The sequence below is a fragment of the Heliangelus exortis genome, chromosome 1 (genome assembly GCF_036169615.1).
Source record: "Heliangelus exortis chromosome 1, bHelExo1.hap1, whole genome shotgun sequence".
Classification (NCBI taxonomy): Eukaryota; Metazoa; Chordata; class Aves; order Apodiformes; family Trochilidae; genus Heliangelus; species Heliangelus exortis.
In genome coordinates this window covers 119,941,109-119,955,058 of record NC_092422.1, presented here as the reverse complement: position 1 = coordinate 119,955,058, position 13,950 = coordinate 119,941,109, and the positions used below count along the sequence as shown (strand labels likewise).

At 45.4% G+C, this 13,950-nt stretch overlaps 1 protein-coding gene across 13 annotated transcripts in view; it reads left to right on the top strand.

Annotated features, from left to right (window-relative positions):
• The first annotated feature begins 10 nt into the window (after nt 1-10).
• Nucleotides 11-13,950, top strand: part of TCAF2 (TRPM8 channel associated factor 2) — a 28,733-nt gene continuing 14,793 nt past the window's right edge. For 3 of the 13 annotated variants that reach the window (XM_071762409.1, XM_071762417.1, XM_071762341.1), the window contains exons 1-8: nt 133-1,468; nt 4,849-4,984; nt 5,073-5,186; nt 5,950-6,583; nt 8,822-9,792; nt 11,520-11,614; nt 12,575-12,788; nt 13,611-13,850. In XM_071762409.1, the coding sequence (XP_071618510.1) occupies nt 5,967-6,583; nt 8,822-9,792; nt 11,520-11,614; nt 12,575-12,788; nt 13,611-13,850 (2,137 nt within the window). In that variant the 5' untranslated portion in view covers nt 133-1,468; nt 4,849-4,984; nt 5,073-5,186; nt 5,950-5,966. The other 10 variants (XM_071762392.1, XM_071762441.1, XM_071762385.1 and 7 more) reach the window with 10 other exon arrangements.

Below are 13,950 nucleotides of genomic sequence, written 5' to 3'. Positions count from 1 at the left end.
GGGCAGGGCGAGGAGGAGGAGGAAGAAGAAGAAGAGGAAGACTTTATTCGCGAGAGGAGGGGGGCGCCCTCGCGCAGCGCTGGGCGCAGGGGGCGGGAACGTTCACCTCTTGCAGGTGGTGCTTGGGGTGGGGGTCCGGCCTGGCGCGGTCCGGTCCGGCAGGCAGGGGGAGACTCTCCCCGCGTTTCCTGGGGTAAAAGCTTCACTCAGGGTAAAAGCAATCCCTCCTGCCGCCGCGGTGGTACCGGCCCTTTGCAGGCGCAATGAGCTCGTTTTATTTTCGCCCGCCCCGCTGTGATGGAGGATTGCAGGGAAGGTCGTACGAACAAGCACGGAAGCGAGTTGCCGGCAGGTGGGGTGCAGCTCGGGCATCCCTTACCTTGCCGGGCTGGGGGTCCGCTTTAGTAACCATGTGCTTGAAAACGCTTTGTTACCACGGATTAGAAAAGGTGAAGATTCACTTAGGGGTTAGAGTGTAAGTGCTGTGTCTTGCATGTCTTGCACCATTAGGGTGAGTAGCACTGTTTTGTACCTCCACCTGCTGTTGGAATATTTGGGGACGCTTCAGCAAAAAGATGCACTCTGAATATGAATAAGTGTAGAGCAATTAGCAATTTAGGTTCAGGGCATACCTGGCATCACGGACTGTGTGCTACTTCTGGCCAAATAATTCCAGTGATGTAAAATCAGACCATGATCTTGTCAATCGTATAAATAAGTATTGCACTGAAAGCCATGAACACCGGCTGCCCACCCCGCCCCGCACAGCTTTGCGCTTTTCCCCTCTGGGTCAGCATCTTTCCGCGGACCTTTCCCGGCCCTTCGTGAACTTTCCTCGCTCTCCTCCCGCTTTCCCGACGGGCCCTGGGCGAGCAGCACCCCAGCCCTGCGCCCTGCAGCCCAACCTCGGCTCGAATCAGAAGAGCTGAGGCTGCGCAGCCGCGGCCGGATCGCGCACACCGCCGAGCGGCTGAGGCGGAGACAAACGCCTTCTGGCGTGCCTTCTGCTTTTGCACCTCCAGCTCAGTGTTTGATCCCTCGGCAACAAAAGCAGTCGGTTTAGGTAAAAGGAAGGAGTTCCACAAGCTGATGTGCAGCGGCTCCAGAGCTGCTGCTTTTCCGAACCCGATTGCCACGTCAGGGCAGAGGTTCGTGTGATGCAGGGTTCTCTGTTCAGCAGACACCGGATTGGAAAAGACTGTGGTTTAAGAGATAGGGGATAGCTTGTAATACTTGTTGCATTTAAGGTTTGGGGCATGATGAGGAGGATGCGTTTTTAAGATGATGTGAATTGCACATTTTGTCGCAATTAGGTGGTGAAAACCTTAAAGTCCACTGTAGGGCACAGATCTTCATCAGCCTAACCCTACACCACTAGTTCGTGTGATACATCTGTGATGGGCCATTAAGGATGTCAGCCACGCCTACCACCTGAGTTACACCCTGTCAAGTTTCATTCTTGGCTTCGGTGAACTGAGCCACTATCCCTGCTTTCACTTGCTTCCTGGCAGTATACAGCAAAACAAAAGCTGTGCTATCCTTTTAGTTTAAAAAAGATGAAGGTGTTGCTTTTCATCATTCGTTACCACATCACTGCAGACTGTAGTAGATTGCCATGGCTCTCATGCAAAGAGCATTACACCACTTCTCTTTTCAAGTGAAAACTGTGGTGTTACACTCATCCCCATCTTAAGAGCCTAGCAACATTAAAGGGAAATAATCTGAGCTGTTATGTAGCAGGCATGCAAATGAAACTCAGGCCCGCCAGCGGGATTGGCAAAGAGCTTGTAACTGCAGTTCTTGGAGATTCCTAGATGCTCTTCTCCTTGTTCACCCACAAATATCAGCACTTCTAAAACTATAGTCCATAGGATTTACATTTTGGCAAGTCCTCAGGTTTTTAGAATTATTTTCTAGTAGGGTTATGATCTCCCATGCTTCTGCACATTACCTTCTATTACTTGGTAATTTGATTTACATGATACGTGCGGTCCTTTTTAGTTCCTTCTTAGAGTTTTAAAAAGACTAAAGAGCAGTTTTTTTGTATAGACATCTATTCCAGATTTAGTGTATCACTGTAGTGGTCACAGCCCTTTCAGTTCATAGGAAGTTAATAAAATTCATTTTACTTAAGATGTTAATTATCAATCTGAATGCAAAATTATTTAAAAACACTCAGATGTCATTGGCTGCTTTTATTTCATTGCTTTACTTTTAAAAATAATTAAAGACTTGTGGACAGATGCATGTTGAGAAACTCAGCTTGCCAACTTCTTTGCATCCTCTAAGCCAGTGAGTATACCATGCTGTGTGCATGTTAATACCACCAGGAAGGATGGGTAATTCCTGCTTCTTAAGACATAGCAGCATTTAACCAGGCTTGGAAATTGTAGTGTTTTGTAATCTGTCTCTGTAAAGTGCCATATGAAAATAAGACCAATAACAGTACTTACAGATGGCAATTACCTGATTGATTCTGCTTCTCTTTTACTAAAAATGTTTGGGGGTTTATGTTTTTATCAGTTTTTGGTCTGTTTTCTAATAGCTTCTAATCCTATAATTGTAAAAAAACCCCAACATATATATATATAGACATATTTATCAATGCTGTAACTTACTTTGGTAATTGCTTTCTTGACCTAAGATGGCTTTGACAATCTGATTCTGTCAATCTGTATGAATTATGTTTTTCCCCACCTGGTTTATATCAACAACCACTTTTGGAAGTAATACACTCTTGGAGCTTTTTGTGATGCTGCTTTTGGAGGATATAGCTTTTATTTGTAATTTTAGAGTTGTCATGAATTTTGCAACCTAATCTGCTTTTTCTCTAACTATTTCCCTTTGACATATTTGTCTTTGTTTGTTTGACTTTTGTTATGTAACATTAAAAGGGCTTTTTTTGACTTTTTTTCCAACTTTGTGTTTCCCATGAAAGCTTTCTTGCTTGCCTGCATCTCATTTCTCCATCCGATTTTTCCAGCTGTGTCACAGAAAGTCTTTTCATGATGTCCATGTCTTGCTACCTTCATCATAAATTTCTTCCTTGTGTCCAATCTAAATCTACCTTGTTTCAGTTTAAAATACTGTTGATGATGAACAGACATAATGAGTATAACTGAAGAGACAAGCTTCAGCAAATGCCAAATGTCAGCATTCCTCTTTGTGTTCAATTTGTTGATAAACATGTTAAGAAGTAAGAGCCCCCCCAGTTCTTTACTGGGTACAGTATTCAGGAAGAGCAGCCAAATCCCTAGGAATCATGTTACTCTCAGACTGCCTGTGTTCTTAACAAGTGATCCACTCCAGTGGCTTTCCCTGTGCCTTTGGTCCTGTTAGGTATTGTATAAGCCCATACTTCTTGCTCATGAAGATCCTCACAGGCTTTTCAGGGACCTTTAAGGACTTACCCCAAAGTGCATGACCACTTGACACACAAAATCTGTTCCTTTATTCACCTGCAGAGCATCTCCCCCAGGTCATCTGTCACCCAGAAATATTCTTCCTGAGTGGACCAAGGGGTATTGCTGCCTGTGTGCCACATCCCTTTTGCTTGGGTGTGATGGCTTCTGGATAGCAAATGATGGGATCTTAAGTCTGTTTTTAATGAAGTCCTGATACCTTCCCATCATTTTTTTGGTCTCTTTTTGAGAGATACTAAAGCTAGGAGTCATCTGGCAGGATTTCTAAATGTGTGCTTCAATAATTGTTCTTAATATTCTCAAGTCTGTGAGGAGCGAGAGCTGTCTGGAGACAAGATGTGGAAGAGGCAGGAGAGAACAGAAAAAAATTGAGTCTTTGACTTGTCCTAGACACTGTCATGGAGAATCTGCACTTCTTAAGACAGGCAGCTAGGAGCCAAGATCTTCCTCTTCCTTCTGTGTGTGCTTGGAGCTACTTGCTGTTTTCTCCTGGTTGACATGACAGAGAAACAGCTCAGTCTTCTGTGGTGCCCTGCAATTCTTCTTAGGCATGAGCATTCTCTGTCCCTGCTGTGTCTTCTCCCTTTTCTCTCTAGAATGAGGAGTTTGCCTGTAGTTGTCTAATGAGTCTAAATGCACTCCAGTAATGAGTGCATTTACTGCCTTCCCTCCATGCTTAAGTGGTTAATACAAGGGTGAGAAACTGTAATTATATAGAAATTAGAAATTATGTTATGTGATGGTAATTGCATTCACTTAAGAGAGTTGAAATCCTTCCCAGGACAGCCACACCTTGTTGTGGATAAGCATCAGGAAGCAGCCATTCTTTTGTGGGACTGGAGTCTAGGATGGGTGCTTTCAAATTCCGTGGTAAAAAGAAGGGTGAGGGCTAACAAGTAAGGGTTGTTTTTTACTGAACTTACTTCAAGTGTAGTCCTGTAGGGTAATCCTCAGGTAGAGGACAAGTTGGTGAAACTGTCCACCTGATTTTCCTCTCCCCTGTACCATATCAGTATAGATATATTAGTATTAAATCCACAGAATCCACAAAACAAAAACAACTTTTTAAAGTTTTCCCAAGCAATGTTACTACTTTGTTGCATGATTCATGGCAAACCAACTAATCCATCTTGTATTTGCCTTTAAATGTGGAGCTTATTCAAACCCAAGGAAACAAAGCTGGGATTCAGTCATGGCCAGCGCTAAATTACTTGGCAACTTAGTTTTTGTCATGTGTTCATCATCAGCAAACAACAGTGGAGTCTCACAAAAGTTTGGGTGAAAAATTGGAGCTTCCAGGCATGTCCAGTGGATAAACCACAGAAATGATACTTTCATTCTTCATCTGGTTGCTGGGGGAAAAGTTTCCGAATCGAGGATGCTGCTTCGTCAGGGTTTTTTAATTTTCCTGTGTTTGCATGCTAAGGATTTGCTTCCAGGGTAGCCAAATATGAGATCTTAAAACCAGATAACACCAGTTTAGTGTTAGCACAGGATGCTGCCAGCAGAAGGGCTAGCCCCACCCTGGAGCAGCTCCTTCCCTTGCCAAAGGCGTGTTCCAGGTCAGCCATGTGAATCTTGAAACACAGGAGCTGGGTGGGACTAAGGTATGCTTTCTGCCTCAAAATCTTCCTATTTGCACTGTCACAGCATCTCCAGCTCAGTGAAGATAATTTTGCTGAAGAGCTAAGTCAAACTTCCCAACTGAAGGAGCCTAAATAGAGCACTTGTCACCCATAGTTCTCCAAGGACTTGGCTATTGAGGTCAGTACCACCTTCTTTACTTTGTAGATAGAAAAACAGGTGAAAACAAATCTACAGAAAAGGGATCATGTGGCAGTTCAGATCTGGGAACTAGGGCATGAATCTCCTGTGCCCAGACCTGCTCTCCTAGACTCTGTGTGACTTAAACTTACAGTTCTTCCAGTGGAGCTTCTTGTCTTCACTTCTCCTGACTCTTTTTCCACTTATGGTTTGTCCTAATACTAAGCAAGGTCTTACAGTACCTAAACAGAGGTAGAAAACTTTGGAATAGTACCTTGCAGCAACTGCGTGGAGCTAAAATGTGAACTGCATGTTTGAATTATGCCATGTGTTTTGTTTATAAGGTCTTTTTTTGTCTATTTCCATGTAAACCACCTCCACCAGACAAGTTCCTAGTAGATTTCTGGAGCCTTTGGCACGTTCCCTCTCCAGATAAATTCACAGGAACAGTGTATACCTTTATTTCACTGTTCTCCAGCATGATGCATAGCAGAATTTGAAACGGTCACTTTCTTCGCCTCCATCTTGTTATGCTTGTCACTTCTGAATAAATGGTAAGCAGTGTGATAACAAAGGCAGACAGGCAAAAAACCAAAAGTCCCAAATCCCTGAAGAAGTTGAGTCCACAAGGCTGCTTTCGGTAAATTATGCCCATTTGTTTGAAGTTCCTACTAGAGAGCAAAGAAATGCCCCCACAGGATTGTTAGAGCTGTTCTTTATTGTAGAGCCATATTGTTATGAATGTTGATCTTGTCTCCAACAGATAGGAGTGACCTGAAGATGAAACCTTCTGACACCTATGAGCTGTTAGTGGATGGTGTTGGGCCGTGGAACTTCACTGGTGGTTTTGTTCCTTGCGAGCTGCTACTTGTTGGAGAGGATGCCTACCCCATCCTTGTGAGCTCTAAGAAGCAGGTTTTGATTGCTGTTTCACAGTATGGGAAGGGCCGAATGGTGGTTGTTTCCCACGAGGGAATCTTGAAGGACTCCAAGTTTTCCCAGTTCCTCAAAAATGCTGTGGAGTGGCTCAAGCCTTCCCCCAAAGCCCTTGTTGGGGTCCATCCTCATTTAGATGCCCTCTCCGAGCTGCTGCTCAGGGCTGGCATCAAAGTACAGGCTGGGGCAGAGCTCAGCTCCTCCCTGGGGGTGTACTGTATGGATGCCTATGACAGCACACGGGCAAAAGACTTTGTTGGCTTTGTGAAGGAAGGTGGAGGGCTGCTCATTGGTGGCCAGGCCTGGCACTGGGCAAGTCAACATGGCAATGAGAAGGTGTTGTTTGAATTCCCTGGGAACTACGTGACCAGTGTGGCTGGTGTGTACTTCACAGGCAACGCTGTGGAGAAAGGCATCTTCAAAGTTGCCAAGAAGATTCCCAAGATTGCCCTGGTTGTCTCGTGAGTATCTGAATTGCTCTCTATTTAAACAACTGATCAGGTTATGCAGGTAAGGTGTTTGTAGAAGATTATTGAGGTGAGAGATAAGGATGATGATGATAAATGTATGTCCTTTAATAACCAGGATGTGGGACAATTTAAGGGGGACCTTCCTGCTGTTTGCAATTAGAAAGAATGGTGTCTTTGTTTCCAGAGCAGTAGGGCTGGGCTTGGGGAATTAATTCAAGGGGAAAGAGTTAAGGGGAGCCATCTCTTAGAGCAGTCTGCCTGACTAAGTGTGCCTGAGTGCAACACACCCAGTAACACCAGGGACAGGGGCAGGAAGAGGAACTCCTCCCCTTCTCCCCAGATGTGTCTGCATGCAGGGAATCTTACACATAGTTCAAAGCCAGGCTGGAGATGTAGTGCCAGGCCTGTTTTCTGCTGCAGGCTCTGGCTGGCACCTGCTAAACCTGTCTAGCCTGTTACTGGAAGAAATTCACCTTCTACAGGTGAAACCCAGGGAGTGGTGAAGGCTGAGGGGGTGAGCTGAGTGCTACCCCTCTTCTCAGCTTCTGGGACAGGCTGTGGGCAGGAAATCTCCATGCTTCCAGTTCATTTGGAGATTCCAGTATGGCCCCATGGGTCCTGGAGCAGCAGGTGTAAAAGTCAGGGCTGCTGTGACTCATATTGCACAGCAGAATCCTGGGCATTGCTCTGCTGTCTTCCTCCACCTCCCTTTGACAGCAAGTGTGCCATACCATGCCTAACATCACTTTCTGGTGAGTTGCACAGCAGGTTCTCTGAGGAGTATCAGTGTGGCTGCACTTCCTCTCCATGGCAGCTTCATTTCACTGTAGTCAAAACTGCTACAATTACGATGAATTTCCCTGCAGATTTTTTCTATTACAGCCTTTTCCTTGTGGAAATATAATACTAAATTTATATGATTTTCAAACACATAATTGCATTTGTTACTCTCTGCATGCTCAATCTGTTTCCCAATAAAGGTAGTAGAAAGCTCTACTTTGCTTAGGACACAACTAGCAAATGAAGTAAAATTTGCTGATTGATTCTTGTTCCCACCTGCAGTGCATGGAAGTAGGAGTGAGGTAGAGAATTCAACAAATGAAAATTACACGGCAATTAACAAGACTTTAAACGGTATCTAATAGGGAACTACACCTTGTTTACTGTGCTTTTACAGGACTTTTTATTGGATCCAGAGCCACAGAGAAGTTGAGATACCTGTTTCCTATTGAGCACATCAGCTTTGTGCATCTGGGCCTTCCTGCTGGCCTCTGCTTAACCCATGGTATCAACTGCACTATAAGGCAGGTGCAGTGCTGTATGCCTAGGTTCATACTCTGTGTAGCAAAGGGTCTTAATAAAGCAGTAAACACAGGAGAGGTGCAGATTTAATTCCTGTCCTATGGGCATGCACAAGGGCACCGTAATTACTCTTGTTGAGTTGTCTGCAATGGCCTTGTAGCATGTTTCTTTCCAGTCTTGGAAGAAAACTGTCAGAAAAGGCAGATCCAGGAGAAAGTTTAAACAAGGCAAGTGAGAATAATTCAACTTGTCTTTCTCCATAGTGACATAAAGGAGTTATAAGGAAATAGCAGAGATAAGAGGGCCCTTCATATATAATCTTTATGTTAAGGAGACGTACTAGTGGTAATGTGAGGACTATATGTTAAAGCCCTGATTCAGCTTCTAGTCACTCATTATTTGCCCAGATGTTTATCTGCCTGTCCATCCTGCCCATCTGGCCTTGCTATCCTTTATTCAGTTCTCAATGGTGGCAGAAGCTGTGAGAAGACACAGAGAAATCTTCTGGGTTTCTACTTGATAATTATTACTATGATGAGATGAGCAGGGAAAGTTTCTGTTATAGGACACGTGCATCCCACATAATTTGCAATTTCAACCCACAGTTCAAAAAAACATGAAATGTCTTGATTCTTGAGTTTCTGCGACTTAGATTTTCTAGCTGCTCTTCAAAGTCAGAGGTCTAGAAACTTGCCTTTGACTTCTTCTGTCTCTCTCTTTTTTTCTTTGAGTTCTGAGATTCTTACAGATTTGCATTACTGCAAAAGCAGGCTTTGAAAAGAGGAAAAATAGGTATTTTTTTTCTTTAGTGGAAGGACTTGCAGCATAGTTTACTAGGAGGAAGAAGAGGCAGGGATGGAGCAAGGTGACCTTTTGTGGGAAGTGTTCTGCGATGGGGGCTAACCTGGACCCCTCTTGGTTTTGCAGGCACCAGGCCAACCTCACCCTTGATGCTGAGTTTCTCCTGCATGGTGTGTCAGAGCTGGATTTGGTGACAGGGGGCATGCCCTCCATCTTGCTGGTACACGGGTTGCTCTCCTTCCCTCTCTGCCTGGACAGCTCACATCGCTGCCTCTTGGCTGCGGCGCGCTACGGCCGGGGCCGTGTTGTGGTGGCAACCCACGAGAGTCAGCTGTTTTCCCCAAAGCTGGCCAGATTCCTGCTCAATGCTGTCCACTGGCTGGACGCCGGGAGAAAGGGGCTGGTGGGTGTTGATGCCAGCCTGAAGAAACTGTGCAGCCTCCTTCCTCCGGAGGAGGTGAGGTCCCAGGTGTCACAGCTGACAGGAGACATCAGCGTGTACTGCTGCTCTTCTTACAGTGACAGAGAGGCGGAGAGGATTCACGCTTTCGTGGCAGAGGGAGGTGGCCTACTCATCGGAGGCCAGGCCTGGTACTGGGCTTCCCAGAACCGTGGCAAAGCGGCCGTGGCAGAATATCCTGGCAACAAAATCCTCAACCGCTTTGGGATCAGCATCCTGGGGCAGAGCGTCCAGGCAGCCAAGCACCCAGCCCTGGGTCCCGGGGAGCACTACCACTTCCGCAGAGCTCTGGCTCTTTTCAACAGGCACGTAGAGAAGCAGGAGGAGCTCCAGGCCCCGTTGGTGGACTGGCTGCAAAGGCTCTCTCAAGACTGCGCCGCCTTCCTGCACATCCCGGCCGACGGCTGCCCCGCCTACGCCTCGCTCCACCGCATCCTGATCAAAGTGCTTCAGAGGTCTGGGCTCCCACACGTCAATAAGCACTGCCCCGTCAAGAGCAATTCCAAAGAAGCAGTCCTGCTCTGCATGGCCACTGAGCTGTCCCTCACTACCATGGACAGTTCGGCCCTGGTGCAGAAATCTGCCACCGAGGTCTGTGCCTGCCCCATCACTGTGGAAATTGATGGCACAAACCCAGGTGAGGAGTGTATCTCCCATCCTTCTGAGGCATTCTCTTACTGGGATTGGTGGGGCACCCATCCTCAGTGTGCGTGTGTCTGTGTGTGTCTGAACTTGGGGACGGATGTGTGGTTTCATTGCGGGCTTGTGAGGAGGCTGACCCCTGTGTGTGGCTGACAGGCTGGTTTTGTGGCCAGATCTGATTTTAGCTCTCTGATACATCTTGTGAAAGTCCCACTTCCTTGCTCTTCCTGCATAAGCACTTGGAGGGGAAGAACCACCCAACAGAGGCACCTTTAGGGTACTTGCACAGCACAAAACCCTATGCTGAAGGGTCTTGTGAAGACCTTAAGAAAGCCTCCTTGAGAAACTCTGGGCTCCACTGTGCAGGTTCTTGTGACCATAGTTGATACAGCCATCGATGACACCATCCTATGAAGAGACTGGAGTTAGGAACAAAAGCTTTCTTTTTTATCTAGATAATTTCAGCCTAAGTTACGACACAGTTTCACAACTTTTTTTGTTAGCGCAGTTGATAGAGTGCAGGTCTGATTTTGGGGGTGAGAACAAGAGGCTGGAAGCATGATGAGAATTTCTTGGGCTGACACCATCGCTGAGGCCAGAGTGTCAAGAGTGGTAATTGCATCCTAAATTATTTGTCTAAGGTTAGGCCTTGCATCTATACAACTTTGCTGAGTTTCCTGCTCACAACTGGTATGTTTAACCTTTAGGTTTTCCACTATTAAACTGTTACCCACAGACAAATTAATATTTTTTTTAATTTTTGTGTGTGTTGTAATATGATTGTGAGGAGTTCTTTGCAAACTTCTAATGAGATAAAGGAGACTGTTCTGGAGAGGCAGTGTCTGAGTGCAGAGGATATGCAGCGAGAAAAGTTGTGGAATAACTCCTTTTAACACTAATGAGTCAGGACAAAAGGGGAAAATCATTAGGCTTGGCTGAACTGAATGTACTGGACTGAACACTGTATTTTGTTTGACCAGAAATACCCAGAATATGTGTTGTTTCACAAAAAAAAAAAAAAAAAAAAAAAAAAAAGAGAATGGCAGAGATTTTTTTTTTTTTTTTTACAGTGATCCTGGCAGTGGAGTCTTACCATGGGAAGACTGTCTAGAAAACAGGCTGAATTGTAGCAGTATGGTGTCATACCCATCTTACACCTAGCACAGGACAGTTCTTTCAGACTTATAACTTCAATCAGCTAGAAATTGGAATTAATGCAGGCTTCAGTTTGTGCTGGTCCAGTCAGTAAGGAAAAATGTAATGTGACTGTCAGCCTGTTGTTTAGAACATGTTTTATGACTGTTACAACTTCAACTGGGCTTGATACAACCCCAGTATGCACCTCTTATGAGGGCTCTAGGGTAAGAGAATCTGAGTGGTAGAAGGTGGTGGGTTTTGGGTTTCTTTTTTTTTTTTCTCCTTCTTATTTTTAGAAGATACTTATCTTTAGAAGATACCAGTAGTAACACCATTAAGCTCGGCATTTCCAGAAATTCAAATTTGGGTAGGTTTGCTTGTTAATGGTGTGATATTCATGCTTCTATCCTGTTGCTTTAAAACTATCTTTCTGATAGGTCGAGTAAAACATGAGATAGTTCTGTGACTGTGGAGCAACAGGAAAGAAAATGATGGAATATTCTTCTGTTGCAGTATGAAATCTCCAGAATCCGTGAAATAAAGTTGAAGAAGTTCTTGACTGTTTAGGATTGTGTTTTATTTTAGGTAAGACAGCCTGGAGGAGCACAGGACTCTACCTCCCTGAAGGGCATACTGCAGTTATAACATTCCCTTGCCTGGTGGTCGGTGCTGGTCTGAAGGTAAGCTGTCTCTGCTTTGGCTTCTGTTTACACGGATGCATTTGTAAGGTGAGCATTCAAAAATAGCTTGTAGGCAGCTTTCCTCTAGCGTTTTGTCGCCTTTTCAGATTTTTTCAGTCCTTCCCTACTGCTGCCCCCCTGTGGCGCTTTCCCTGCCTTGTCCTAATTTTTCACCTTGTTTCCCACTCTTGTGTTGCATTCCTCTTATATCTGTGTGCTGGTGGGATAATCGGGCTGCTACCTGAAGGCAGATATATTTATCTTGTGCAAAGAGAACTGGTGAAGGTGATTTCCTGTCCAGCAAATTTAATTCTGTCTCTCCAGCTGTCTCATATTTTCACAGTGCTGTCACTATTGCTTATGTAGATAAATCAAGATTGCATATAAGATTACTTGTGATCCTGTTCTCTGCAAAATTCAAAGCAGATAAATGCTTACCTGCTTGGATATTTTTTACTGTGAATTCCCGGCAGCTGAAATGCAAATTTAACTCAGACTTTAACTGTCTGATCCTGCAGCCACATGCTGTCTGTCTTACTGTATGAGGAAAGTGGAGGAGACAATGAAAGAAACAATCAGTGATCATATCTCTCCAACTCATGTTACTGGATGTGCCTTTGATGCTGGTGAAGGGGAAAGAAATGATCAATGCAAGTACAGTGAAAGAAGTCACTGCAGTACCCTGAGCTGCTGGATGTAGCTGACTCAATAGTAATGGGAGTGAAGCTGTAAAGCTGTGAGACAGTGATAGCACTCAACTTAGCCAGCTTCTTTCAGTGCATTTGCTGCTTCTGGTCACCGTAGGCCGAAAGTTCTAGCTAGGCTGGAGTCAGAAGACTGCTTCTGTGTGCATGCCCTGGAAGAGCAGTGCTGCAGCAGATAACTCAGTGTGTCACGGTCATTCTGCCAGGTCGTACTTGGAGCTCTCTGACCAGCTGTTCCTGCTCTTCTGTTTGCCAGGTGCAGATTGGATGTCACTCAGATGACCTCTCTCAAGCCACAGAGCTGAAACGGGCCCCAGTGGTGATACGCACCTGTGATATTGCCTGCCAGAAACAGTCCCTTTCCTGCCTCTGGGGTGGTCTCATTTACATCGTCCTGCCAGCAGGGAGTGTCCTGGGGAAAGTGCCCATCACAGTAGAAGGGGCAGTCAGAGCTCCCTTCTTCAGGCTTGGTATGCTTGTTTACCTTGATGTCTTTCCTCCTTAGTGTTGCTCTCAGGAACTGCTATCTCTGACCAAAAGGAAAGATGATCTGTACTTTGGAATGTTTTAGAAATGCCTGGGTTTAGGAATACCTAGATTTAGTTTCCTTGCTTTGTTGGGTAGGTCACTCTGTGCCTGCTATATCTGTACCTGCAGAACATACGTGAGGGAAATGTCACAAAATGGGCAGGGTTCATCCAAATCAACGTTTATTGGAGCTTGGAGTTGTAATTCCGATGGAAACCATTGAGTTGGAGGGAGACCAACTGACCTCTGCCACAAGAAAACTTGCCTTGCTCTCTGCCTGCTTTACTGTGATCCCATGTGGCCATCACTAGTCCTTACAGTAAATCTGCTGAATTGCCCATGTTTTCTGTCAGTTTCTCTCTCCTTTCTGTTTGCAGTTTCTTCTTGCTCTTCTATTAAACTAAACAAAACCAAGGCTGTCACATGAAACAGGAAATTTCTGCTGCAGAAAAAGAAATGAGGCCATCAAGAGACACTGGAGAAACCTGATGCTTGTTCTCAGATGGAAAACAGGGATCCTAGTATGTTACTGCTTTGGTATATGCCAGTCCTCTTCTAGCTGTCTCCCATCCATAAAAGAGCCTGAGAAAATTTCCCAAGCACAGGATGAGGATAAACTAGTTAACATCCACCAGTCACACAACTGCCACATACCATTTTCCAAGATAATTTACAACTGCAGTCTCTTTCTCCAGGTTGACCTCTCGGAGTGTGATCAAAAGTCAGAGCTGTGCTTTAACCCCTTTACTTCATTGTCAATGTAGGGGAGACCTGTGAAAGGCAGTGGAGGAGCTGTATCCGGCACTACCCTGCTCCCTGGGCAGAACTGGCTGCTGAGAACCTCATCCTGACTGTGCCATCGGAGAGCATCCGCCACCTGGAGAACCCAGAGCCACTGCTGACCCTGTGGAATGAGATCATGGTGGCAATAAGCAAACTGGCAGCCACACCAACAAAATTCCCAAGGCCGGAGAGGATTGTAACAGATGTCCAGATCTCATGTGGTAGGTACATTGCCATGGGGCTTTCTCAGGGGGTTAAGAGCTGGGGTGGCCTCTAGTAGCGTTGTCTGTTCCTTTAAGGTTACTGTTAGAGTCACACTGA